Genomic DNA, 26,132 nt, shown 5'->3' on the forward strand with positions numbered 1-26,132 from the left:
GACGCAGCCATCGCCGTGTTTTCATAACGAAGCGTGGGTACTGGAATAAAAAAAGAGAGAGGTTGCTTCGAGGATCGATCGATCGAGCCTTTTTTCGAGAATGTTCCCGTCCCGATGCTTCAGTTTATCGATTCCATCGCGAGTGAGTGTTGATCTAGACTGCTGTCTTGCAATTTTTATTCGACGCGAACTTCGCGCGTAGAGTAATGACGAATTGAAAAATGCGGGGTATTTGTTTTCGAGAGAACGAGAAAAGGAAAAACGAGGAAGTCTGAGCGATGGATAAAGTTTAGAAGAAGAGGAAAAGTTACGAGGTTCTGATTCGTTTCGAGAGGATGGCGTCGATGGACACGTGCGAGTAGCCGGAGTCCAGCCGGATATTACAACGATAAGGGCACTCTACTTTGTTCGACCTTATCGCAGGAATTGCCACTGAGCATCGGGAAGTCGGTGGAAAGTAATATTGTTATCGGACATCAGTTGTCAAATATATATATTGTATATAATGTTGTATACGTATGTATAGACGAGAGAACTGGCGACAGGAAATATATTTGATACAGTTACGTCCTTATTGCATTTTCATGAGATCAGGTTTACGATGGCTAAGCAACAGCCAATGAAGGGAGGAGAAACGATATTAAGCTCCAGGCCATATTAACTTCTTAAGGAACAAGCTTAGGACAGACGAGACACACCATATTGGAAGACACATCTTATCTTTGAGACTGTTCACTCTATAGATACATTTCATCAATAAAGAATTACAAGTTATATGACAGGGTCTGTAATTTCTTTACTAATTCAACTTATCCTTGCTTCCACCTTTGTTTAAGACAATTTTAAACTTTATTTTCTTGTACCTATTTCTATTCAATAGTACTATTATTTTAGTTTTTAACTTCAAACAATGTTAATAAAATCTTCCAATAGAGGCTGACAAACGAAAGCGTTCCAACAAGAAGAAAAATGCTTCTAAATGCTAAATGCCTTTATCTAAAATTGAAATCACTGTGCAGAGATTGCGCTTTTAAATAGTGAACATAGTTTCGTAATCGCAGCTTTAAAAGGTGACAATTCCACTCGCGTGATTCCTACGATCTTTGCGATTCCTTCAATTCAGAGGGACACTCGCAGAAATGGTAAAAAAAATTTGCAACGATTCCCGAATGGGGTTGACCGTGTCGATTACGAGGCACAATGGACAGACGCAAGGCGGACCCTCGATCGATTCGTTCAACTCCTTTCGAATGACCAAGGAAAAATATCTTTTCAGCTGGCGCCTTCGATGATGTTCTATTTTCACAACTCTCCTCGTGATACGTCTGGACATTGTCGCGCGGTTTCGAGCCTGCCAGACCCGGATGTCCTTTATGCGCGAGTGTCTATTCAACGTGTTCTCCTTCTAGTCGAAGCTTCGCTGGCAAGCGTTTCCAGTTTGGGATCTATTTTTACGATCTCCGCTTTCTCTATTATTTCCCAGCGAATTGAATCGGGTTACACGAACGAGACGTCGTTTGCTCTCTTTTCTTTTTTTTAGAACCTGGATTTGTATTTTCCTTTTCCCCGTATCGAGCTCACGCAACGCTTTTCGAAATTCTCAAGTTATCCCACGCATTTCGATTTTTCCTCGCTTAAGTTGGTCGACGATCCAAGAGGAGCGACGCGATAAAAATAAACGAGCAAACGTAGGGAACGTACCTGTATCTCTGAGTGTCCATTTCCTTCCGTTCCTCGGCGATAGCCTCGTTCAGGTCCCTGTTCGGATCGATCCCCCTGGGGGTCGGACTGTTCGCTAGTAGATTGTCGTTGCTGACGAACTCTACTTCAACGTCGTCTTCGTGATACGTTTCGGTTAGCGTGTACTCGCGTAGCTGTAACATAGGAGAACGTGGTTTGGATGAAGAACGTTGTCAGACGCATTTTCATGGGGGTCGACTGGTGGGGATTGTTAATGATTGGGGCTTTGAATTTTATTGCGATAAAGGCAGCTTTTGAGAATATGTTAATAAGATTGATTGACTTCAAAGTAAATGTTCCAGTAGTCGATTATATTCCAATAATTGGAAGGTAAAGCTATTATAGAATATTATATATTATAGATAATATTATAGAATATTATTACAAAATATGAGCTTAAATTTCAATGTGTTTAATAAAATACAAAAAATAGTACATATCATAAGATAGTATATTGAGCTACTGGGATTTAATTCAAGTTTCAAAGTATACAATTTTAGGGTTGTCTACTTAGGTACTGGGACATTTATCTAATAAATCTTCTCTATGGTATAGTTTTCTTGTAATCGTCATTTGCTTCAAGAGAACATAACATGGAAAATTTATGATTATAAAGAAATGGCTAAGAGGCAAACGACAGAAGCTAAATTTGTGTGTATTAATTGGACTCTATAAGACAGAATTCATGTTTCTGAAGGAAGAAGCTTAAATACTAATAATTAAAGGAATTATTCAGAAACAGGAAATATTTCAAAAATAAAGATATGCTAGTTATTCCACCTTGCTTCCATTTTATTCGCGTGAGAAAGATCTTCAAATATACGTAAAAAATACAAGTTGTGTATTTTAAACTCTCCCTTTTCATATCATAATAATGTTTCTAATTTAAATACATGCTTGTTCATCTTTTTTCAAGCTACTCCACTACTCTGAACTTCCTTAACGCCCAAGTAACCAATTAATTTTGTTTTTTTCTGTAGAACTATCTCGAGTAACGTAGGTTCTGATTACAGTAAGATTCTGTAATTATACTTTATTTCTCTCATTCCTAAAAGACCACACGCTTCAAGTGCCCCCAAAAAAGTCACTACGATGTATACTTTTCTCTAAAAAAATTACAAAATTTCATACTCTCTCACACCTCTAGATTGCATAAAACAAACCCTTAAAATATAGAGAAGCAAAGCCACAGAAATTTCTGTAATTTCTGCATCAGGCCTTAATCGCGTCATAGGTTGACTGTAGAACGTCTTCTCGCTCAAAGTCAAGAATTTTTCAATCTACAATATCGCGCACCTATATCATCGACCAGCATCCAGGAAATCCTCTTACTGGAAAATACAAAGTAGCCTACTTTCGTTTCTTTCAAACTTAATATTAAGTTCAGAGGCCGCAATTCCTCGCGAAACAGCGAGAAGCCGGTCGCTCGGAACTGCCTGAACTTCCGCGCGGTGTTGCGTCATCATCACTTTCGAAATTTGAATCGACGGAATGGGTCGAACGGCGGCTTCAAGGTGAGCTCAGCGTTGAACTTTGTGCATTCCCGCTTGAACAAAGCGCACCTAAATTATCCAGTAATACCGGTGGATAATAACCAGCCGAGGATAAACCGAATAATCGTGAAGCAAAATTTCCCCTGACTCTATAATTTTCGACCGGGAAACTCGAATCGATAATCTCGTGATCACGCTGTCCCTTCAATTATCCTGGAAATTCTCATCTAGTTGGCTCTCTAGGTGGCGGGAACATGCTCAAATAATTCCTAATCGCGTCTCGTCGATTCGATGGTAAGATCCTCTATTTTTGAAACGCTATCAGCACCACTGTGTCGCGTTATCCTGTGATATCCTCGCGACTCGAGACGAGTGGCAGTTGATTGTTATGGGTAATGCGTGGAGCACGTGGCAGACTCAGCTTATTTTTGTATTGGTGGTATAAAGTAAATTGGTGCTGGGTAAAAACGTGTGAAGTTATTTCGAGATTCCTTGCAGGATCGATAAAAAATTCAGCACTGAGCGTCGAGACTTAAACGTGCGATTCCATTGAGGCAACAACGAGCAACATCTTGTTGCTGTTCTGTGTTCCTTGAAAAAGTTGTCGTTTGTTCTAATTTATTTGTGTTTCTGTTATTAGGGACGATGTCGTCGCCTGTTGCTTGCTTCCATTTGGAACAAGTTTTTCTTTAGTCTGCACGTTTTGTCGTCTGATTTTGTAGCCGCTGGAACGAATATGGTTTATACGAACACTCCTTTACAAAAGTATTAAGACACTTGCTTGGTCAGGTCATATGTATTTGGGAAAAGTTCTAAAATTAGTAACGAATTGCACTTGCAACGCCTAAAACTTACGTGAAATGTGTCTGATTTATTCTACTATCGACGTGCACTAGCCTGGTGGGACACAGCGAAATCAGTAGAATGTGCCTCAAGTCAGACATACTAGCACCAGTAGAATAAATCTCAAATCAAATGTAGTAACCCCAGTAGAATAAACTTCAAGTTAGACACAGAGATTTAAATAGAATGAGCTTTACGTCAGTCACAGAGAAATCAGTAGAATAGATTCAACTTGGGTTCCAAAAATTGAGACTCCCAATTCAAATACAGAAAAATCAGTAGTATAAATTCTAAATCAGAAATAGCGAAATACCATTTCATTTTACTATGTAAAATCACCCCTTAAAATTTCTTCAACACTTAGAGAAATACATTCAAACCACACATACTGTACGTGTAGAATTTGTTGTAGACAGCAAATGCAGCCTAGAAAATCCAGATATTCCTTGGATCGTGTTGCTCCAGTCTGAACAAAAAATTTCTTTAAGTTACAGTTGGATGGAAACCTTTTGGAACATGCAGCAACACGAGGCGACAAAATGGTGCTCGTTGTTGCCTCAGTGGAGCTGCACTTTAATATCGAGCAGCCTCTCAACTGGGGAAATACTTGGCCCGTATTGCGGGATGAAATTTTCAGGATCGACGAATGGAACGGCGTCGCGAATATCGCGCTACCGTGATTAGTTCTCGCGCGAAGGATCCCTAGGGAGACGCATCGACAAACTATCGGCTCGCAGTCACGATTGATCGAGTCGGATCGATTGGCTGCGGCGGATTAAAGGCGACAGGACTTTACGTGGCGGTCCCATGCCGCTCTGATCATGCTTTTTTTCCCTGCTATTTTCTGTCTCCCCCAAGGACTGCCTTTTTCGACCTGCGATGGAACGGACGAGGAGATAGTCAGGGGCTGGCGAAAATGTAGGGAAAAAACCGCCATCGTTATCGAGGCGATGGTCCCTTTTGTAGGAGGGTCGTTAATGGTGTTAAAATAGGTGATAGGGTTTACGATAACGTTGAGCACGATGCTCGGTTATAGTTACGGGTATCGGGCACGTGAAATTATAAGCGGGGAGGGAGGCGATTCTGTTGTGCAACGTGAACCAGTTCACATCAATAGCTAGTGGAGCAAGTAGAACTGAGGTCATTTTCTGAAACGGTGAAGGATTTGAATGCACGAAAATTTTTAACTTTGAGGATTCGCAGATTTCAATATTTCAATGCTTGTACATTCAAAAATTTCAAAATTTAAATATTTGAAAGCTACAAGTTTTAAAGATTTAAAAATTGACATATTTGAATATAACGAAGATTTGAAAATTAGAAAATTCTAAACGTCAGCAATTTCAATATAAGAATACTGCAAAATTTAAATCTACAAATATTTGAAGATTTTTAATTTTCTCTCTCTTTATTCCTTAGAATTATTTTTTTCATCTTTTCATTTTCATCTCCGTTAAGACAAAAGCGAGTTATGAAGACACGAAGTGACCACGAAAAAATGTCCACTGTTACAGAGTTTACTTTCCCAGGCATAATTAAGAGCCCGCTACGAAGGGGCTGTCGATTTAAATCTTTCTGAAAATGTTTCTACCGTCGAGAGTTTTAAGCAGACGAGGGTAATTAACTTTATCGGGTGGAATTAGCCGTATCGTATTTTACACGGGACGAAGATAATTACATGGCGATAAGGTCTCGTCAGCATCGGCCGCGAATTAAATAGGACGGATGAAACCTGTCTCTTTATCTCTTCCACGAGTTTTCGAGGGTAATACGATGACGAAGTCCCAGCTTCCTCTGGAACCTACTTACTGCTGGGGCTTTGAAACTGGGCCGAGCGCTAATTAAGGTCTAATTAATTGTTTCACGTACGGTGGTAGCTTCCAATTATGGTTTTCAATCGATTATCAGAGTCTGTGGCGGATGTGCGACTTCGTATTGGACGGGACAGGAATACGGTAAAAACGAAAAGTTAAATGAGAAGAATTGAACGACGGTGAAAAACGTGAGGAAAAATTGGATCCTCTCTAGTGACACGTTTCTTAATAATCTCTAATTGATGACGCATGAACGGCTCGAGCACTAAGTACTTTAACTACTACTTTTTGTTCCTAAATACCAATGAAAGTGAAAAGAAAAAGGAAAATTTGTTCGTCTCCATACTTCGAGTACCATCTCTTTATTGTATGTTATTTTTCGATATTACTATTTAAATAAATTTTTCACCTGTCTCTGATCAATGTATAAGGCGTTCATGTACCACAAATTATAACAGGCAAAACGATCTTCCTGTTTCTCCATAAGTAACGTGAGAAGCTGCATCAATTTTCAAAATGGAAAAAACCTTTTAAATTCTGATACGTCCTATCCCATTTCTCCTAAAATAAACAATGAAACTTTTTCCCTCTTATTATTACCTATCATAAATTTTTTACGGATGAGGAAATCGCAGGCTAACAATAACATGAATTCACTCTACCATTTCTACATACATATAAAATACATTCATTCAGAGGCACATAATTCCCCCATGAAAGTATTACATATTGAGTTTCACCCTCAACTCACACAATAATTGAAGTAGTTAAAGTGGTTTAATTAGCCTAGTGTTTCGAGCGTCATCGTGAAATCGTTTCTATTTGTCGTCACGTTTTAATCACCAAGGGTCATTGTCGCTCAGGGCAAAAGGAGAAGTCAGGATTTAGAAAACTAGATACGTTCTTTGGTTGCAAGTCCGAATCCTCTCGCACCACTTTTCATTTTCCGCGGCGGAAACCACCGACATTCGGGGAAAGAAAAAGCCTTGGGGTCGCTGGTTACAGAGAAAACGGAGCCGTGAATGGAGGTTGCGGCTGACGCCAGCAACGGTTGATATTACCAACCAAAACATACCTATGTACGTGACTGAGAAAATTACCCTGGATATACGTTGCGTCCCTGCAGTAATATTCGAGCGGGGTTTTCGTTGTATATGCGTTCCTCTTATGTTTTTCCCATGCTTCCTGAGATACACTCTTTTGCGTGCATTCGTCCAGACTCATTGTTTTTACATTTCATCGCGGCTACTTGTAATTCTTTGGCCTGACACGAATGGCGAATCAGCAGAATGCTAGGGTCAAGCGTATGTAAGTTTCTACTCTTTGTCAGCTCATGCGAAATGTTTGTTAATTTCAGAGATACATCATTTATGGAATCTTAAGGAACAGGTAGTATTTATTAGAGATGAGTAAGGTTCTTTATCTCTTATTTTTGGTTAATTCTTTTTGACAGTTTTATGAGAAATAATGTCTATTACTAGTAGACTATTATGAATGCAAATTTTAAGTTTGAGGAATTAAAAATTGTAATGTTTGAGTACTTGAAGATTTAAAGATTTTAAATTTTGTATATGTAGATGTATGAACACTTCAAGAATATGTGACTGTTGTTCAGTTTTGTAAAAGCGATTGAGTCAAGAAAGACGTGTGGGACGTAAACAGTTAATTTGATCTGTTCACTAAAATTTGACTAATATTCAATAATACCTATATTAAATATAGATTATGAAAACTATGAGATTACAAAAGGTCCCTTTACTCTAATTTAACAATTCAATTCTAAAAATCGAATACAAAATAATTAGGACCTGTGATCGATTAAACGTTAAATTAACAAACCGAAATATAAGCTGAACAAAACCAATATTCATCTCTAGCAATAAATACAAGATACTAGCTTTATTTAATCAAAGCTACCTTCACGAAAAAATTCAATTTCAGGTTAAAACTAGCTTTCAAACGTATCCAAACAACCTGGTAGCAAAATTCTTGATTTTCCAACACGTAGGAAAATTGCGAAAGCACAACGGTCGAGCAGATTCCACAGAATCGTGGAAGAGAAAACAAAACGATAGGGGGGGTATAAACGAAGAGCAGTTATTGTATTTATTACAGTTGGTGCATGGGGAGGATAAGGGGGCCGGAGGGGAAGAGGACAGTACAAAAATCGAAGGGGAGAAAGCGCAGAGAATAAATCTCTCGCGTATTTACGAGCAGTGTATTTACGCGTTCATTTGCTCGGAGCGGCGGCAAATGTTGGCAAGCGAGTGGTACGAGTGCTCAGCGAGGGGGGGTGGAAAGAGGGGACGGGCGAAAGGCAAGGGGTTGGTTAGCCTCGGGGCGTAAACACAAATTCGAAAATTTCGTCCCCTCCGGTTTCCGTGCAAACGACACCTTCTCGTTCATTAGCGAGCCGTGTCGCGCTGAACCTAATCTACGCGAGAGTGTACACGCTCGCAGACACGGACACGCGCGGGCAAAACCAATGGCTCGTGCGGCTGACCCGTTACCTGCGAAGGGGGAGCGCCTCGACTATTTACTCTCGACAACTCTAACAACTCGCATAAATTTCGACGATCAGTTTTTAGGTCGACTGCCCTGGCCACCGAGTTCACCCTTCCAATCAGTCTTTTTCTCCTGTGCCACCACTGCCCTTAACTATCCTGCATGAACACGATGCTGCGATTGAATTAATGCCTCGGGTATTTAGAGCCGAACGTGTTTTCGGGGGACTGTATGAAGTTTAACGCGTTCGATGGAAATTTTCATAGACGTTGGTTCATTTTCAATCATTTCTACTCGATGTGACGGACGCTTTTAATGTCCTCCTCGTTATGGCGTCGCTGGTGATCACAATTTTAGATACGTGGCGCTTTCTGGAAGCGCTTATAATAAATGAATGTTAACGTTCATGAATTTTTAAGGAAGATTGACGTTAGTAGAAGTGAATTGGCGTGGCACGAAACGATGTATTGAGAATATATAGAATATGTTCCTGAAGCGGTGGTATAAATGGAAAGATAGCGATTTTATGTGTATGAAAGAATTACTTGAGGGTGGGGAATAAAATTTGTTAATATTGCTAGTTACTTTCGAGAAAATTAAGCTTGAATTTTGATAGAAGTACGAAAATACAGGTTCAGAGACTTGTGGGTAAACAAGGGAAAGGGAACATTCTCGGTCTGACCACTGACTCTATCTACTTAAAGTAAGAGTAGCCCACTCCAAATATTCAAAATAGTGTTTCGAAGCAGACGTTCTAATTCTCTAAAATTTAGGGTAACTTTCCTGAATATGAAACGCCATCAACGAACTTTATTCTATATTTCTAACTAATTAAACAAAATTTTTTAAAAGGATGTACTAGAGATATTAAATTAATTTTTCACATCAGCGTTAAGCTTCAATTCTAATGTATCAGGTAACCTACTTAAAAATAAAAAGTAGTGTCATAAAATAGTATCCTCAGTTTCTAGGACTTTATTATTAAAGTACCGGGACACACAAGTTTTAGGTTGTTTACTTCCTGGAACATTTGACATCTTAAGAGTTTAGATATTGGGACATTTACCTTAGCTGAGCTATATTTCTTCCAGCATCTACAGAAGCAAAAGGTGAAAAGCTTCCAAACAAACCAGTTGCCATTTTCCCTCCGATTATCGAAACGTTCGAGTTTCCGTCGCAAATCGAATTGTTTGCGTCCTACATCCCTCTATACATACATCAATTCTATTCCATTTCCCCTTTCTCACAGGTCTCTCCTTTGCTCTTCAATCTTCTCTTACTTCCAGCGCGACAGTTTACAGAGCGTCCCTCTTAATTGCTCCAAACGTTTGTCAAGCCTTCAAATTTATCGAATCAGGTGTTCCCCTTTCCCTCGCCCTGCCATCGACATGTCCCAACTGGGTAAGAGTTGTCTCGATCGCCTCGCGACGTCTCTCACGTTCAAAATTCGCGAAAGCAATTTCTCCATTCCTCCTTCAACGTCAAGCCAGTGCAGCATGCACTTTGGGTTTTAGGAAAGCTTGCCTAAAATTCCACGATCGCTGCTCGTAGATAGGGGATCCTTTCCCTGGCAGTAGGCGGATTTCCTCTCGATGTTTGGACGCTGAAATTCTCTCCGCTTGGCTCGTCGAAGCAAATGCACTTCTGCGTCATCCTCGAATGAAACGTTCTTTTACACCCCTGTTGCAGCGGCGATTGTTCCATCGAGAATTGCCACCAAAAGCATTGCTCGAAGCCTGCTTGAATACACTTCCGTCGCGTGTCGAAGCGATCGGCGACGCTGCGCCACGCTGTTATTACTATAATAACGTTTATGCCTGTATTACAGTTAGCACGAAGAACGTGCGCGAGGAAACCGCTCGACTCGCGAGGACAGGAGTTTGGGAGTGTTATTACTTCCGGCAGAGAGCCGTTACGATGTGGTTCCTTGAAGGTGGCCGTACGAACTTCCCTTCCACGCCTCCAGAATTCGAAATTAGGCGCGCACACGCGTAGCTAAAGTCGGGTCGCTTTGAGACAGGGAACGAATTTTCTCTTTCCTCTGGTCTGTCGTTTCCTCCCACACTCACCAGTACTTTTTCAGGCCCAGTACTCTTTAGTATAATAGGACACCTGTTATATTATTATATTATATTAGGACACCTGTTATATTATTATATTATATTAGGACACCTGCTGTCTTCAATGTACTTCCATTTTACAATGTATATGATACAATTTTAGGAGGTGATTACACATATTAAAATAAGACGAGATTTCGCTGTGTCTGATTTAGAACTTATTCTACTGATTTTTCTGTATTTGAATTGGGAGTCTCAATTTTTGGAACCCAAGTTGGAACCTATGTCACACTGGGCAAATATAATCGTTCAAAATGGCTGACACGGCATCAGCCACTACCGATCCTCGTAATCCACGTGAAGCTACGAGCAGCTTGTGTAAATCTACTTTTGAAATAATTATTAATACTGGTGTTCAGCTATATATATTATTAATAATAGTGTAACCACTATCCTTCACTCTATTCCACCGAGTTCCCATCTAGAGACGCGCTGGGCACGCTTCGAGGTGAACTGCTCGTCGTTTTCATAGCCGCAGAGATTCTTCGAGGCTTTAAAGCGTGAAAGTTCCGCGGCTATAAAGCGACCACTGACAAATTTAACGACGCTCGTTCGAGTTTTAATCGCGGGTGACGCGACCCTGTGGATCACTGAGAAATAATAAAAAAAAACGAGAGAGTCAGTCACGCGAGGGAAAAGTTCGAGACATGTCGGGCACGTTCTCGCAGTTCTCGACTACGGAGTAGTTAATTGCATAATACCCTATTTGTGCAAATTCGACGGAAAACAGTGGAAACTTTGTTAGGACGGGTAAACGGGTCCGCGACCGTTTCACCTGGCAAACTGGAACAATTCGTAGTAGCGGTGAGGAGTTTTCGAATCAGCGACGTCCTGTTGACTTAATTTAAACGGTAATAGGGTCTGGTTAGACCTTCGGCGATATAAGCGAGCCCCGTCCGCGACTTCGCGCCGAATTTAACCCTCGCGATTCCTGCAGGCTTTCTGCATAGTTGGGTGATCGATTTACGAAGTTAGTACGTACCCTCGATCGTCGTAATTCTATTAGCAGCGGAACCAGGACTATTTTCATTTGGCGAGCAACAATGCGAGGGGATATGTATACGGCAAAAGTTTGGAGTTGCAACCTTGGTGCTCGAGAGTGAATTTTGTTATCTGTTGCATTTTGCTGAACGATCGTAGGTTATCCAGCGAAACGAGGGAAGGGAGTAGACAGCGAGTTTTAATTAAAAATTTTGTAAATATTGAAGCTTTCAAACGTCGTAATGTTTAAATATACAACTCTCAAGGACTTAAATTTTCAAAATTTCAGATATTCAATTTTTCAGAGTTTCAAATATTTAATTTTTTAAATATTCAAGTCTTTCAATGTTTCAAACTCCAAATAGGTATTAAATATTCAAATTTTCAAGTATTTAAAAAATTGAACAATAACGTATTTAATAAAGATAGAAATATCTAAATTCTTTTACGTTTTTAAGTGTCTTCAAATCTTTTTATTTCTGAGAATTCGAGTTTTGAGAGACCCTTTCAGACAATCGAACTTTTGCAAAAAATTTGCATCTAAATCGTGCAATGTATCTTCATAAATTTATAGTTACCACCTAAATTCTTACATTATTTGAGCAGCATACCTTTCGACGTTCCAATCAACGCCCCATCTCAATTAAAGAGTATTTTTCATGTTGGAAAGGGAGAGCACGACGACTCGGTTGTAACGGGTGGCAGGATGATCAGGAAGTCTGATCACGAACGCGAGAGGAACAGGCCTGGTCGCCGAGACAGGTGGTGGAAAATTTAGTTTGCTAGAAACTCGAATAACTCGCGTAAATTTCGCCATTCGGTTTTTGGGCACAGTCGTCGGTCATTCGACATTACCAATTTCTATTCCACGGCAGTCGTTGTTTTTCTAACTAACGATCGGCTGAACAACACAATTTCGATCTGTCGATTTGCGCATTCGCGTCGCGGGACCATGGTTAAATCGATGAACGACCGATTAATCATCGACACGGTTTTCCTTTCTACCAACTTCCTCGAATCCTCGTTCATAGGTGCCTAATGGTTACGAATCAATGACAAGGAAAAGAACGCAACGCTGGAACTTCTGTTTCAACCTGATATCGACAGCCCGAGAAATGGCTTCTTCTTTGTGGTTCGCCTCGCGTCTTCAGCAATTATCGCTGAAAACGTGGGATAGGAGTAGAAGAATTGTTAGCATGATGACACGATCGGGGAAGAACTGTGAGAGTTGAATTTTCTAGGTTCTCAGAATTTTGAGAATGTTCCTACGAAGTCATATCCTTTTCTTTGGGAAGAAATAATAGCATCGGCGAGTTGAAGAATAGTACAAGTACAAAAATTATATTTTCAACCTACCCCAAACACGTCGCAGCAACCATCAACAGTCCACGAAATAAAAAGAAACTAGTGTAAATCGAATTAGCAAAACACTGTTCAATTTCACAAAAATACTCCAATTGTTACACAACAGTAAATACGATTGAAATTCATCCGCTTTTATTCCCATATCATTTTTCTCTTTCCATTCCAAATATATTCCGCGGTCATGACACAAGTGGCCGTGTAATATTTATTTTATTAGGTAATTCCATATACCATCAGGTTTCATATTACAACCCTGTCCCCTACCATCACCTCTGCACGAAACACCATCATGTCGAAAACCGAACTCCATAAAGCACTAAACAGAATTATACATTCTACACGGGGAATTTTATTCGAATATTCGTGCACCGCTGGAAGCGCTGAAAAAAGCGAGCACAGGCCCGACTGTCCCCTGCCGCTTTTTAAACGCGACCAGTCGGCGATATGACCGCGGATAACTCTCTCCCTCTTAATCCCGTCGCGAATTAAAACGCTTTCCACGGTCGTGTTTTCCTCCGCTTGCCGCGGTCTCTCAGTTCGTACCGCCTACCGCTCGTAATAAACTGATTTCAACCTCCGATGCCTCCGTTTCCTCTCGCCGTTTAGCTTGGCGACCCGCCGCGCTTTGTTTCCTAATCAATTATTCGCACGGAGTAATTAAACCCGTGAAATAGCGCGGCACATTATTTTCCACGGGTCGACGCCGCAAAACATTCGAAATTCTCGTCGCGTCGGTGAAGCTGGACCTCATAAATCTGCGGTCGGTGAGGTACACCGAATGTCCTGCGACCGCCATTCCTCTTCGGGCGGAGGATCCCCTTGGCGGCAGTGCAGCCCGTCCGCGGGCCATATATGTCCTCGGTTCCTTGTAAAACCTGCGCCACCGCGCACGAATCTGCACGTGTTACCCGCCCGTTTCCGACGGCCAACTTCCCCGGCTGAGCTACTTCCGGCTGATGGCCCGACTAATCGCTCGGACCAGCTGCTCTCGGTCTACTCGATTCTCCGAGCTGCAAGAACATTTACTCGACGAGACGGACTAGCCCGCGACGAGTGCAGACCTCGTACTGGGAATTTTGTGATGTAGTAATAATGGGAACGTGCGGTACGTAGCATGTGCGGACGTTGGCTGGTGCCTGAGAGGAATGGCTTGCTACTGACTAGGGACTTCCGAGTCGAGAGGTTAATGATCGCTTGGATTTTCAATTGGCTAGGGGCGTAACTGCGAGGAATAATTTTAGTAAAATGTTTAGAAGCACTGTCGAGGACCTAGTTGCTGATCAGAATTCAATTTTTGATTCATTTAATATTTAAATATACATATGAGCTTTATTTTGATGAAAATTTGTTCTAAGAAGTTAGTAAATAGTTTGTTGTTGTCAGTTGTTGATCAGAACCCAATTCCTCATCAGTTTGGTATTTAAATACGTATATGAGTTTTATTTTGATGAAAATTTGTTCTAAAAAGTTAGCAAATAATTCAATGACCCGTAAAATGTTCACATATTTTTATATTTATACGTAAAGTTTAATAGCTGGTAGTGAGACACGATTTAAATGATCAGCTATTTCTCCCTTTATATGTTTTGTTTTAAGAATTAAATTATGATTTAATTATTATTATTTTCGCACTTAGTTCAATAACAAATTGAAGATGACACGTAAACTTATATGAATAACGAACAATTTTTTGGATTTGGTTAATTATTTCATAAATATGTTAGAAAAACTATGCTTCTTACTCTTAGGACATCAGGAACTGGTTCCTTGATGGTAGGTATTTATTTATTAATTTTTATGAAAATTATAAGGCTGTCTTATAAATTTTGAATTTAAAATGAGGGATCTATGAAAGTCTAATTTATATGTTGTAAATCATTCCAAGGTTCCAAGTGAAGTAAAGTTTCTTTTCATTTAATGTTATTATAGCACTATGTAAACATATATTGAGTGTTTTAGGATTCGTGGTATAACTAGAATAGTATGAAAATCAAGAATAATGAAATTACGTGGGACTTCTATTTCGAGTTATTAATTGTCGAAAATACACCTAAAATTCGCCTGAAATATGTCTGACGCAGGCACTTATTCTACTACTGCCAGTACGCTTGACCTGGGTACGGGAGTCGGCAGTAGAATAAGTCACTCACATGTCAGACAAATTTCGCGCGTTTTTCAGCAACTTTATTATAGCCCGAAAGTAAAGTTTCAAATACAGTTTCGTCATGTTTTATTTTCCTGTTATTTTCTCTTGTAGAATCACTTTCTGCACAGTTGTCCCACTCATTTTTAGACACCCTGTACAATTATCCGTGACGATCGACATCTGTCATCTAAATTTTACTTTTCTATCAAAATTCGAGGAAGAATGAACAATAACATTACCTCTTATTTATAAAAGTTTCAATAACATGAATGTGAATGAATATAAGTTGGGATTTTACCATATTTTGTCAATACTGCAATGTATAACGTTTTTGCAGTCACGTTTACTGTGAATGTTCACGTTCGCTCTGAAATCATGTTTCAGTGATAAAGCTCTTGAAAACAAAACAACCTAGGATTTCCTCTCTTCGACTCTCCTAAAAACTGTGCCACTAACAACACATTTTTTGCATAAACAATCCGATTATTTCGTCCCCTTCTACTCACTTCTTTCTACATTCCTCGAACGTTCAACACACGATTCCCTCAAGCTTTCATCAAACAATTCTACCATAACTTCACATACAATTCCATTTCACAGCAGCTCGATTATCCTCTCCAATTTCACCTACTTCTCTTAGCCCTCTTCAAATTTTTTCAAACAAAATTCACCGATACTTTCATTAACTCTTCCACCACAACTTTGCACAGAGTTTCACTTCACACAGCAACGATTCCACTTTCGAGTCAATTCTAAAGACTCTTATGGAATGCGCTTCATTTGAAATTCCTATGCAGCTCTTTTTAGCCCTCATCCAAATCTTTTCGTCGTAATTTTTCGCGCAGTTCCATTTTGCAAAGCGACGATTCGACGGGATGGTGTCGCGGACGAGGACAACGAGATTGCGAGCAATAACGAAAACAGCCAGGGACGGAATCGTTTCGCGGTATCGAGGGCAGGCGTGCAATTACATCGGTGCCCGAGGAATAATTGAACGGTTGGATCGATTAGAATGACAACGCGGAATTAGCGACGCGACAACAACGCGCGTATTATTAACGCGCACGCGAGCCGATTTCTCCCTTTTGGGCGACGCCATGCTCGTTGCATTTATTATTATTAATGCATGCAAACCCTCTCGATCACGGGCTTTTTGTTCCCGTCCATAACGCTGAAATTTAATGCCTTAGGCATACACCGCGAGAGTCGTCTCGCTTGTTTGCACTGAATTCATCGATAGCCTTGCTGAAATCTCCAAGTTAGTACATGTTCAATTTTTGGCTAGTACTCGTCCATATTTCCATGCCTTAGAATTAAAGTCAATTATAAAGGAAAAATTTTACTAGAAATCTAGTAGGGAAGGGGGGCAGGGAACAGCAAGATGGAGTCAACGAGTGTTTTATGTAGTAATGATTTTGGTCAATTTGTAGTATTTTTATGCGAGCAGAGATTAATATTTTGTTTCGAGAAGTGTTGATCTTATTTTTCATTATCTTTAGATTTTCGTGTAATAAGTTACAATTTACAATAACAGTAATTATGGGATGCTATCAACTAAAGTGTATTCTAAAATACATTTTTTGTGCTTGTGGAGATTATTCATGAGAAAATAGAATTAAAATTATTCATAGGAAAATGAAATTATCTTTCATTTTGATTCGATGTAACATGTTGAACGAGACGGAGACATTATAATTATATGAACAATTATTTTTTGCATTTTTTGTTTAACACTTAAGAGAAGTATTTTGGCATAGTTGTATAATCAAATGGTAATACAACATCTGCTATTAACTAAAAATATATCTTCAATAAGTACTATGTTCTACAATAATTTTTCTTTAACGTTGCCATCCTGTCCACCTTTCCTCTACTTTCCTTCAATTGTACATGTTAATAAATAAGCTTAAATAAAAAATAATTCTTCAATTTATACGTATAAAAATTCTTTCTTTATAATCGATTTTACTCTGAAGGCACAGAAATATTGGCAGATATTCTATACATAAATTTCCTGTTATTCTCAGTTGTCGTTCTATCGTTAATGCTACACACAACTCGCCAGTGGAATAAGAAAAATATGAACAGACATTTCTACGAACAAAATCCTACGTCAAACCGTCAAGCTTAATCTCCAACGAGTGAGGATATTGATAATACTTTACGTTTAGGGCGATGTTTGCTTATTTTCATTAAAAGACTGTACCTTCTGTAATGCTACCATTTAACATTAACGTTTACCACTGGAACACGTGTCTGCGAGATAAAACGAGAAATTCTATTATTCAAACTCTCCCATTCAAAACATTTCCATTGGAGTAAAATAAGGAAAAGGAGAAACGAGAGCAGCGAGCGGGAATTGCCTCCCGATTCCTCCGACGAGGACAAAGAGGATCGAGTATCGTTGCGTCAATTCTGTTCGCCTATTGTATTTGTCCAAAGCCAATAACTCGCTCGCTGCACCCTGCAACGCTCTTTTCGAGTGCACCCACGTGCACGTGCTCCGAGCGTGTCCCGAGCTGACTCGCGAAGAGGAACGTGACGATGCTGCGAGCCAACATACTTCCATGGTTTTCGCCCGTTTGTTTCATAATTTTTCGATCTCCCAAGGCTTCGACTATCAGCGTAACGATTTGTCAGTCGTTGTCTCTCTGTTTTATTCCGTGAGCATGAAACGTATCTCTGCGGGGCGTGAGCCGAGTGTGAAAGTATTTTCCCGTCGCCACGATGACGAGGCTTTTCGAGGCTGAAGAACGCGTTGTGGGTTCGATGAAAGTGCCTTTGTGCCCCGCGTCGCTGTCGCGCCCTGGTCACCTGGCGCAATTAATTCTTGAGAGTTTATTAAAAATAATTGCGAAAGTAATTGAGTCGTGGCGGCGAACGTAAGCTTTTTATTTGCTGGCTGCTCCAACCCCTCGCGCTCGTTTTGATCCTCGTTCCAGCGAGCTTTCAGATTAACCGTTTCGATTATACACGCCGTGTTCGTTTACGCGATCGGACGAAGACGGGGACGGATGAATGGAAATGAATGCGAAGGTATCGTTCCCGGGACACAGGGTTTATCCATATTTATCCACGGGAAGGTGGCGCGAGAACAAGCACGATAAAATCGATACGAAACAACAATGCATGTGGTTAATGTGTCCTGTGGTGAGTAATTAATGAGTGGGAAATATGGAATCAAGATTCTGTGTTATATAAAAGATAAGAAGCCTATCACTTTTTTTCAACGTGGGAGACGCTCAAACTTTTAAGCTTGGAAATTTTTTAACTTTTAAACTTTTTTATTACTCAATTTATGTAATGTAACAGTAGCTAACAAGGGACATCACTTTAGCGTCATCTTCTGATTTTGATGAAACTTGGTATACGAGTAGGGCGTTGAAAAATGTTAGACACGTATCTTTTCTTAGCTGCTGATATTCATGTTAAGAGAGTGAAAACCAATCACAAAGTTGATGTGAAAAATTCGTTTTCGTAAATATCTTGAAAACTATAGAAAAAGGTGATAAATATATTTTTTATAAGTAATAAATGACGTAAACAAAGTTCGAGATATTTACGAAAATATATTTTCCACCCCAAATTTGGGGTGGTTTCCACCCCTAAAGAAAAATATATGTCTCGTATTTTTCGATGCACTACTATACCAAGTTTCATCAATATCGATAAATGACACTAAAGTACCAGTTCCTTGCAGTTCTTTGTAAGTACCTATAGAAAGTAGTGATTGCAAAAAATGTGAAATTTCTCAATTTGATATTCACTTATACAATACCGCTTGTAAGTATTCGAAAGGTGTCACACGTTGAGAAAAATACAATAAGTTTCCTTGTAGTAACTGATGTATATTCTTTACATTTGTTTCATATTTCTACTACATCTTAAAATGAAGTATATAATAATTACAGTAATTGTATTTTAGCAGTAATTAATAGTTAGCCCAAGCAAAAAATATCGATTGCTACCGATAAACCTGCAATTTTCCAAACTTATGAAATCCTTCGAATGCTTATCAGCGGTACTGTAAATCATAATATCTATTTACTAAATTAAACTACTTACTCTCACTTTCCTTAAAATCCTGTATCAACAATTACAGAAAACTAGCACCGAAAACACACAAAACTATCAAACCAAAAACTTCCGCGTCTCTTCCACTGAATCCACCTTCACTGTCACCTACCACCACCGACCACTCTTTAATCGAAACTAATCCCCAAAAACTTCCTCTACAAGCATCGACTACACTACTGCCAAGGACCCCCACTCCTCCAACCATCTCCCAACCTTTCAATTCCTCTCATCCAATGAGTTTCGTGAAAATCGAGTCACGTGTAAACGTACGCTCATTCAAGGCGACCACTGCCACAGGTAATAAAGAACACGACGTTTCTCGCCTCGTCGTGGTCCTGAATTACTCCTGAATTACCTCGTGTCCAGCGGCTCGCGACGCCTCGAAAAAGGAATATCCTTCGTTTTTGCCGCGTAACGAGCCCCGCGGATCGATATGGCGTTTTTCCGTCGGCAGGACACACACGGGTGAAACTGGCGAGTGACAAAGCGTGAGAGAAGGGGGAAGAGAGACAGAGGTCAGGGGGTGAGAGAGCGTGAGAAGGGGTGAGTCGCGGGTACTCGACGCGCGACATTAAACGGATTTGTCCAGCGTAAAATCTATAATCCTGGAGCCGGGCGATAATTATCGCGGCAGTCGTCGCTGTAATTTAATAATTGCTGGTAATTTTCCGTCGTTTATTTCCCTGCTGCACGCTCCGAGCCCCGAAACCCCTGGTCGGTCTTTGCGGCTAACGCGATCAACGATCAGGAAGGGAATCGTGAGAAATTGCAACGCTGCCAGCTCGATATCGATCCACTGAAACGCTCGCGTCCCGACAGGCGGGTTTTTGGAAATCGAGAACCGCCCCTCCGTTGGGAATTTATTACAGATTGTTACGGCTATGCGTAATCCCCACCTATTTCAGTGGAGCTGGAGAGGGAGGCATGCAATTATACGAGGTGAGATACGCGGGGTGCAAAAAAAGGGAGGGAAATTAGTGGCTCTTTGCTGAATTTTTAAGGGGAGTTATAAGGTAGCTGATCCAGTAATCGATCGCTTAATAAGAGTTTGTATTTAGTGTCGAGTCTTTTAATGAGAACATATGTTTAAAATGAGAAAAAAGGACTTTTTTGAGTAGTCAATTTATCAGTTTACATCGTTGAAATTGAGTGGACTGTGGATCTTTATATTTATGGGGAATTTCAATGTGTTATAATGCATAGAATCCATACAATATGGAAAAATGTAAAATTTATAGTAAGGTAAATATACTTTGTAGTATTTGAAAGCTGAAGCAAGTCTCTAATTATGTTCCATTGCTTTAATTTTGGATATGAAAATAGAAATTTATATAAACATTCGCAGTCTGGTAATGATATTATTTAGTAACAAGGAAGAACTTAGTATTTTTATCTAAGGATGTTGACTCGATACTTGATCAGCACTCAGATCACTTCAATAAATGATGATTTTAATATACTTTTTAATTTATTTTATTATTAAAAAGAATTGTATTATATAATGAGGTATCTAAACTTACTGTGTGATCAATTTGAGAAAGTTCAAGTACTGCTATCTTATTAGTATTTATTGAAGTGATCAACTACTGGGTGAAAATTTCAAATAAAGAGATTGCAATTAGTAAACCTAATTTTGAGGTCTGAAGTATATACTGTAATTTCCTAATGGAGATAACTAATTTGATATTCTCTGTTTGCAGTATTTTCTTTGCTCTACTCTCATAATTAGAGATTGATAATTATTTTATTCATTAGTAGACTGCAGATTCAAATTTTCGTAATTGATGTTAGAATAGTGGAAATTAAGTTAAAATACGTTTTAGCTTTGAATTATTGTAACGTGTATACCTCTAATAAATTTCGTAAAACTTCCATCGATTTCCTAAAAATGAGAGTGAATTAATACTTCTTCAATAGACTGTTTACATGTTAACACATTCATTATCCAACCTCGTAGTCTAGCATGCATTACCATAGATTGTGCATCATATGCGATGCATGGAACAATCAACGTGTTAAATGCGTCCACCGTTGGGAGCAGATAAGTTTTAACCTAATTCGATCGATTGGAGTGCAGTAAAATCATAGAGACTAATCAAGTCTCAATATTCGGAATAATAGTAATGAAAGCGTAGTAAAATATTAACGAACATTTAAACTATGGTTTAATAATAGTTTATTGAAAACAATTATAAAATTATATACTAGAAAATGCTTCAAATTTAGATTTAATACCAAAACGTTAATCGAGGCCATAACGAAGAATATTCTACAAACTAATATTATTTATTATATACAGCGTCATCATGAATATAGAAATATTTATAGTATAGAATTTATAGTATAGAAATATTTTGTATAGAAAAATTGAGAAACATTTAAACAGGTTAAATCTCATGCATTTCTAACAATCAAATTAATTTATACATATACAGAAGCCAGTGAAATTAGTTTACCTTAAATAATTCCAAAACACAATACAGATAGTAGCGAGCTTATAGCGAGTAAATGTTAAAAGTCAGCACGAGCCTCAAATGGTGCGCTGCCAGACTTCCTCCTTAAATGTTCATCTTTATTATTCGCAGCATAGTTCCTGTGTTACCATCGTAAACCATGGACTTAACTTTACGCCAAAACTTTTCCGTTCAGCTTGTAATTAGGAGCAGTGAGCTGCGTTAAATATACCCTAGCCGGCTGATTTCGTTCCACCCCCTCCCCCTGTGAGTCGAGATTCGACGATACTTCTTATCTCCCCACGATTACGTTGTAACGTTCACTTTCTTGGAAAGTTAGCAGAGGTCGATTGACTTGAGCGAAAATTACGACGTGGTAATAAGTCAAAGGTCGCTTCAACTTATGAGCGAATTTAATTGTAAATGCGATCGATGGCAATAAATAACGATGAAGGGTCCACTCAGAATTTCATAAGATAATGAATGGTGAGAGATGATGAATCAGATAAAAAAGCCCACCACCTTGTTTAGAAATCAGTTTTGAATTTCGATAGAAAATCTACGTAAATTAATCTCTTGGCGCTGAATTTTAGTGAATTAAATAAACTTGGAATTTTATGCAACAGGTAGTGCAAAATTTATTTTCTACGATAAGTATTTACTTTTTTTCATGACTTGTAAAGTGAGTAATTAATAAGCTATTATAATCATATGTACTGTCATCATGAAATATAATGTAATAAACTTGAAGAAATTATACTAACAATTTTCTTCCTATACTATAATTGAATATTTACTGTCTTGGAAGGGTTAATCAACCCTCAGACTAAAATATCAAATACTGTGTGTACCTTTCACAGAACATCTCGTCTACATTTTGAGCCTGTGATAGTCAAAGAGCTTCCCCAGGGCTGGGCAGAGCGATGAATAATTAAAGGGACCATCGACACTCTGATTGTTGCGATTTTATAATTGCGTGGTTGGTCATTGCACGTCGGAACAAATCGTGTCGTGAATGGGGGTAGACCGCATCACTGGCATCGCTTGCATCGCCACTGACCAGCGTGAACCGCTAGTTAATCCGTCGATAATCGGACAAGGGTGACAAACCAACGTCGAGGAGGGTGTTCATGGAAGAAGGGAAGAGATGGAGAGCCGACACGATTAGCGAGCAAGCGTAACTGATGCCTCGTCGCGACTAAATAAACGAAATGGAAAAGAGCTGAATGAGAGGCGGAATTGATCATAATTCATATAGAAAGAAATTTCATTTGATCTGGAGGATGATTCCTCTTTTAATTTGAAGAAGTTAAATGCTCCCAATGAACTTTTACGTATTAATATACAATATGTACCTACACTATAAAATTTACATATCGTTTCTTAATTTCACACACCAATTTACTTTTAATCAAATCTAGAAATCGTTTCTTAATTCTCTGAAGTAGTTAATTAAAGATTGCTTCATTGAGTCCTATGAATTAATAAACAAATTTTTGTTTAATTTATAGAATTTTATTTTGTTATAAGGCTTGTATGTCTATACGTGAATTTGCTTTAAATAAATGAAATGTGAATACTAAACTCTCAAATTGAAATTTAATGATTCAGAAGACAGATATTGAAAATAGACTAAGCAAAGTAGATTGCCCGAATTTCTATGCAAAGCACATTTTTGACAGTTCGATCTGACGGGTGGAATCATTGCAGTTGCGAACCGTGCAGCTGCAGTCAATCGATAAAATATCCAACAGCTATACCTACGTTGCACTATGATTCTGATTCTGAGTTTTGGGGTCGACTATGTTCAATACGTACATGTATACGTTTTGTTCGTTACCAGAACTGAAACAGGCGCAGTCCGCGCCGACTCAATGAAACAGAGAACAACATTTCGTGGATTCCATAAATTTTTCCTTCATCCGAGTTACCCGAATCCTCTCGTCTGAATATTTCACGCTGGAAACGCGGCGTGCTTCGAGTCATGAATTGTTTCAAGGAAGCGATATCGATGCCTAGGCAGAGCATGAATATGAGTTTCGCGTGAATTAAACATCAAACTTTAATAACTTTCTAAGAAATTCGATGAAATATCGAGGAAAATGATACAATCCATAGGGGGTAATACACATTTGCTTCTCATAAACAGAAACAAATTATACGAATTGAAAGATGGAGATATCTGAGTAGCAGAAACCCGCAGTGAAAGTGATAAGTTATTAACATTAAATTGACAGTAAAATACTGTCCAATTTTTTATGGTGAAATATATATTCACTGACTTTAAATTATAATTACACTATAATATAATAATATTCACTGACCCTTGATACATTTCTCAGAAGGTTGTGTCATCTACCCCTCTTTTTTTCTGCTCGGTCCTCTGGTTCCTATTCCAACAATTATCCTTCTCCCCTCTTTTCCCTTCTTCTTTGGGTACAGGGTTGATCAGGAGGCAGAAGGGAAACGAACAGAAGCCCTCAGAGGGATGGGTCAGGAATCAGGTATACAACCCCCTTGCAGAGAGTGGAAAGGGACAGGGAACCTCCTTGTCCCTTGTGGTACTCACCCAAAGGACCGCGGGTTGATCCGTCCTCGGCGAAGTCAGGAAGGGAACTGACAGATAGGCGGTCCCCCAGGGTTGTATTTATAACTTTTACAGAGGACGAGATAATCACACCAATTCGACTGATTGGCTGATTGAATCCGCCAATTCAAGCTAGCGAGAATTAATTCGCGAGTGGTTGATATATCGAGTGAGGTAGTGATTCTAGTTAAAACTCCAGTTACAGATAATATTAATAATAATTTTGTCTAATGTTTAACATAAATTGTTAACAATTATTATTTTTCAGTAGCAAAGTTCATACGAGTTCCTCCAACTTTGAAGTGACTGCTTAGCTGAAATAAATTTCACTGTTTTCTTACTTTTCAAATTATTTCTCAAATGTCAATAAATATTCAGAACAATTAATTTTAAATTGGAGCATAAACGTCATCATGTAAATTCTTAAAAATCGAATAAAGCTACCTTTCGTCACCGTTCGAATAACGTGTGGCGCGAGACCCCGACGAAACGATTCTTTAAGAAACGTCTGATATAATAACTCAAATTACGACACTTTGAAACTCGATGAGATTACTCGCGGCCCGCGGCAATAAGACGCAAACTCCACCGTCTTTGAAGTTTAACGAGGGGTCGAAAATACGTCGTAAAAGTGCACCTTCACAAAAGCTGCGAGGCTCTCGAATCTCGTAGGGACAAGACCCTTTTGACTTATTCAACAGCGATTGCGTGCCCGCAAAATATTTATAGTCGTTAATTAATTACCAGAATTTACTTTGTAGTTTACAAACTCGTTTCGCCCTTTGCGTCCGCAAACAAATTTAAAATTTGCAACTAACCGAGTTTGATTCGAGTTTCAACTGTATTTGAGGGACCTTTGGCGCTGGTTTGGAGAAATACAATTCTTATTTTTCTCGAAATGAAATTTAGATTTAGATTTTAGAGTATATAATACACATCCCTGTCTAAAAATATTGAAACACTTGCTCGATTACATCATGTGTATGTAGGATTATGAAATATGCGAGTGAAGAGTTTGAGATTAAGGGAATGAAGTATATGAATGAGAAATAGAATGAAGTGTAGTGAGAATGAAAACAGAATGAAGTATAATTAAAGAAAGGGAGATCAGTAAAATTTAGAGAAAAAGAGAAACGCTAAGAAAAATTGTACTTTATGTACAAGAGCTTGACTTGATTAAGCGCAATTGTAATATTATAATAAATTTTGTTTTTCCTTCGTTCCTACATATATTTGGAAAAAGTTCTAAAATCAATAATGAATTGCACTTAGAATGTTTAAAATTTGCGCGAAATGTGTCTGATTTAAAACTTATTCTACTACTGACATGTCTCACTGGATATGTCTCAAGTAAAACAGTAAAACCAGTGGAATAAGACTCAAGTCAGACATAGTAAAACCATTGGAGTAAGACCCAAGATAGGCATAGTAAAACCAGTAGAATAAGTCCTGAATCAGACACAGCGAAATCAGTAGAATAAATTCAAATTCAGACACAGAGAGATCAGTATAACGTGTCTTAAGGCAAGCACAGAGAAATCAGTAGAATACGTTCAAAGTCAGACACAATAAAATCTCGTCTTATTTTAGCATATACAGTTACCCTTTAAATTTCTGATTATTTACGATTTCTATTATAAAATGGAGGTTTATTAAAGACAGTAAGTGTCCCAATACTTTTGCATGAAGATGTACTTCGAAATACAAGCATACAATAATGTCTTTAGAACTGTATTTTGCGGAGCAAAAATTATAGCATAAAAGTTTTGTTACTGTCGAATAGTATAATAGCAGACCCAAAATAATTCTTCGACTAGAGAACTACGACTCAACTAAGATCGAATCTTTCACTGAAGCTATTTTAACGAAAACAGTATCGATACATTGTACCAAGAAATTTTCACGAGAGACGTTTGTCAGCGGCGAACGAACGAAGTCACACGCTGGTTTCTCGATCGGTCGAAGAGCAACGGGGGCGCGCGAAAAAGCAGTCACGGGAAATAAATCC

At 38.9% G+C, this 26,132-nt stretch overlaps 1 protein-coding gene across 1 annotated transcript in view; it reads right to left on the bottom strand.

Moving 5' to 3' along the window:
- Nucleotides 1–26,132, bottom strand: part of LOC143183566 (spondin-1) — a 153,917-nt gene that overhangs the window by 7,558 nt on the left and 120,227 nt on the right. Inside the window, exon 5 of the mRNA XM_076385139.1 lies at nucleotides 1,702–1,874. Coding sequence (XP_076241254.1) covers nucleotides 1,702–1,874 — 173 coding nt within the window. The remainder of the gene's footprint in view (nucleotides 1–1,701; nucleotides 1,875–26,132) is intronic.

Source organism: Calliopsis andreniformis, chromosome 9 (assembly GCF_051401765.1).
Source record: "Calliopsis andreniformis isolate RMS-2024a chromosome 9, iyCalAndr_principal, whole genome shotgun sequence".
In the NCBI taxonomy this organism is placed as follows: Eukaryota; Metazoa; Arthropoda; class Insecta; order Hymenoptera; family Andrenidae; genus Calliopsis; species Calliopsis andreniformis.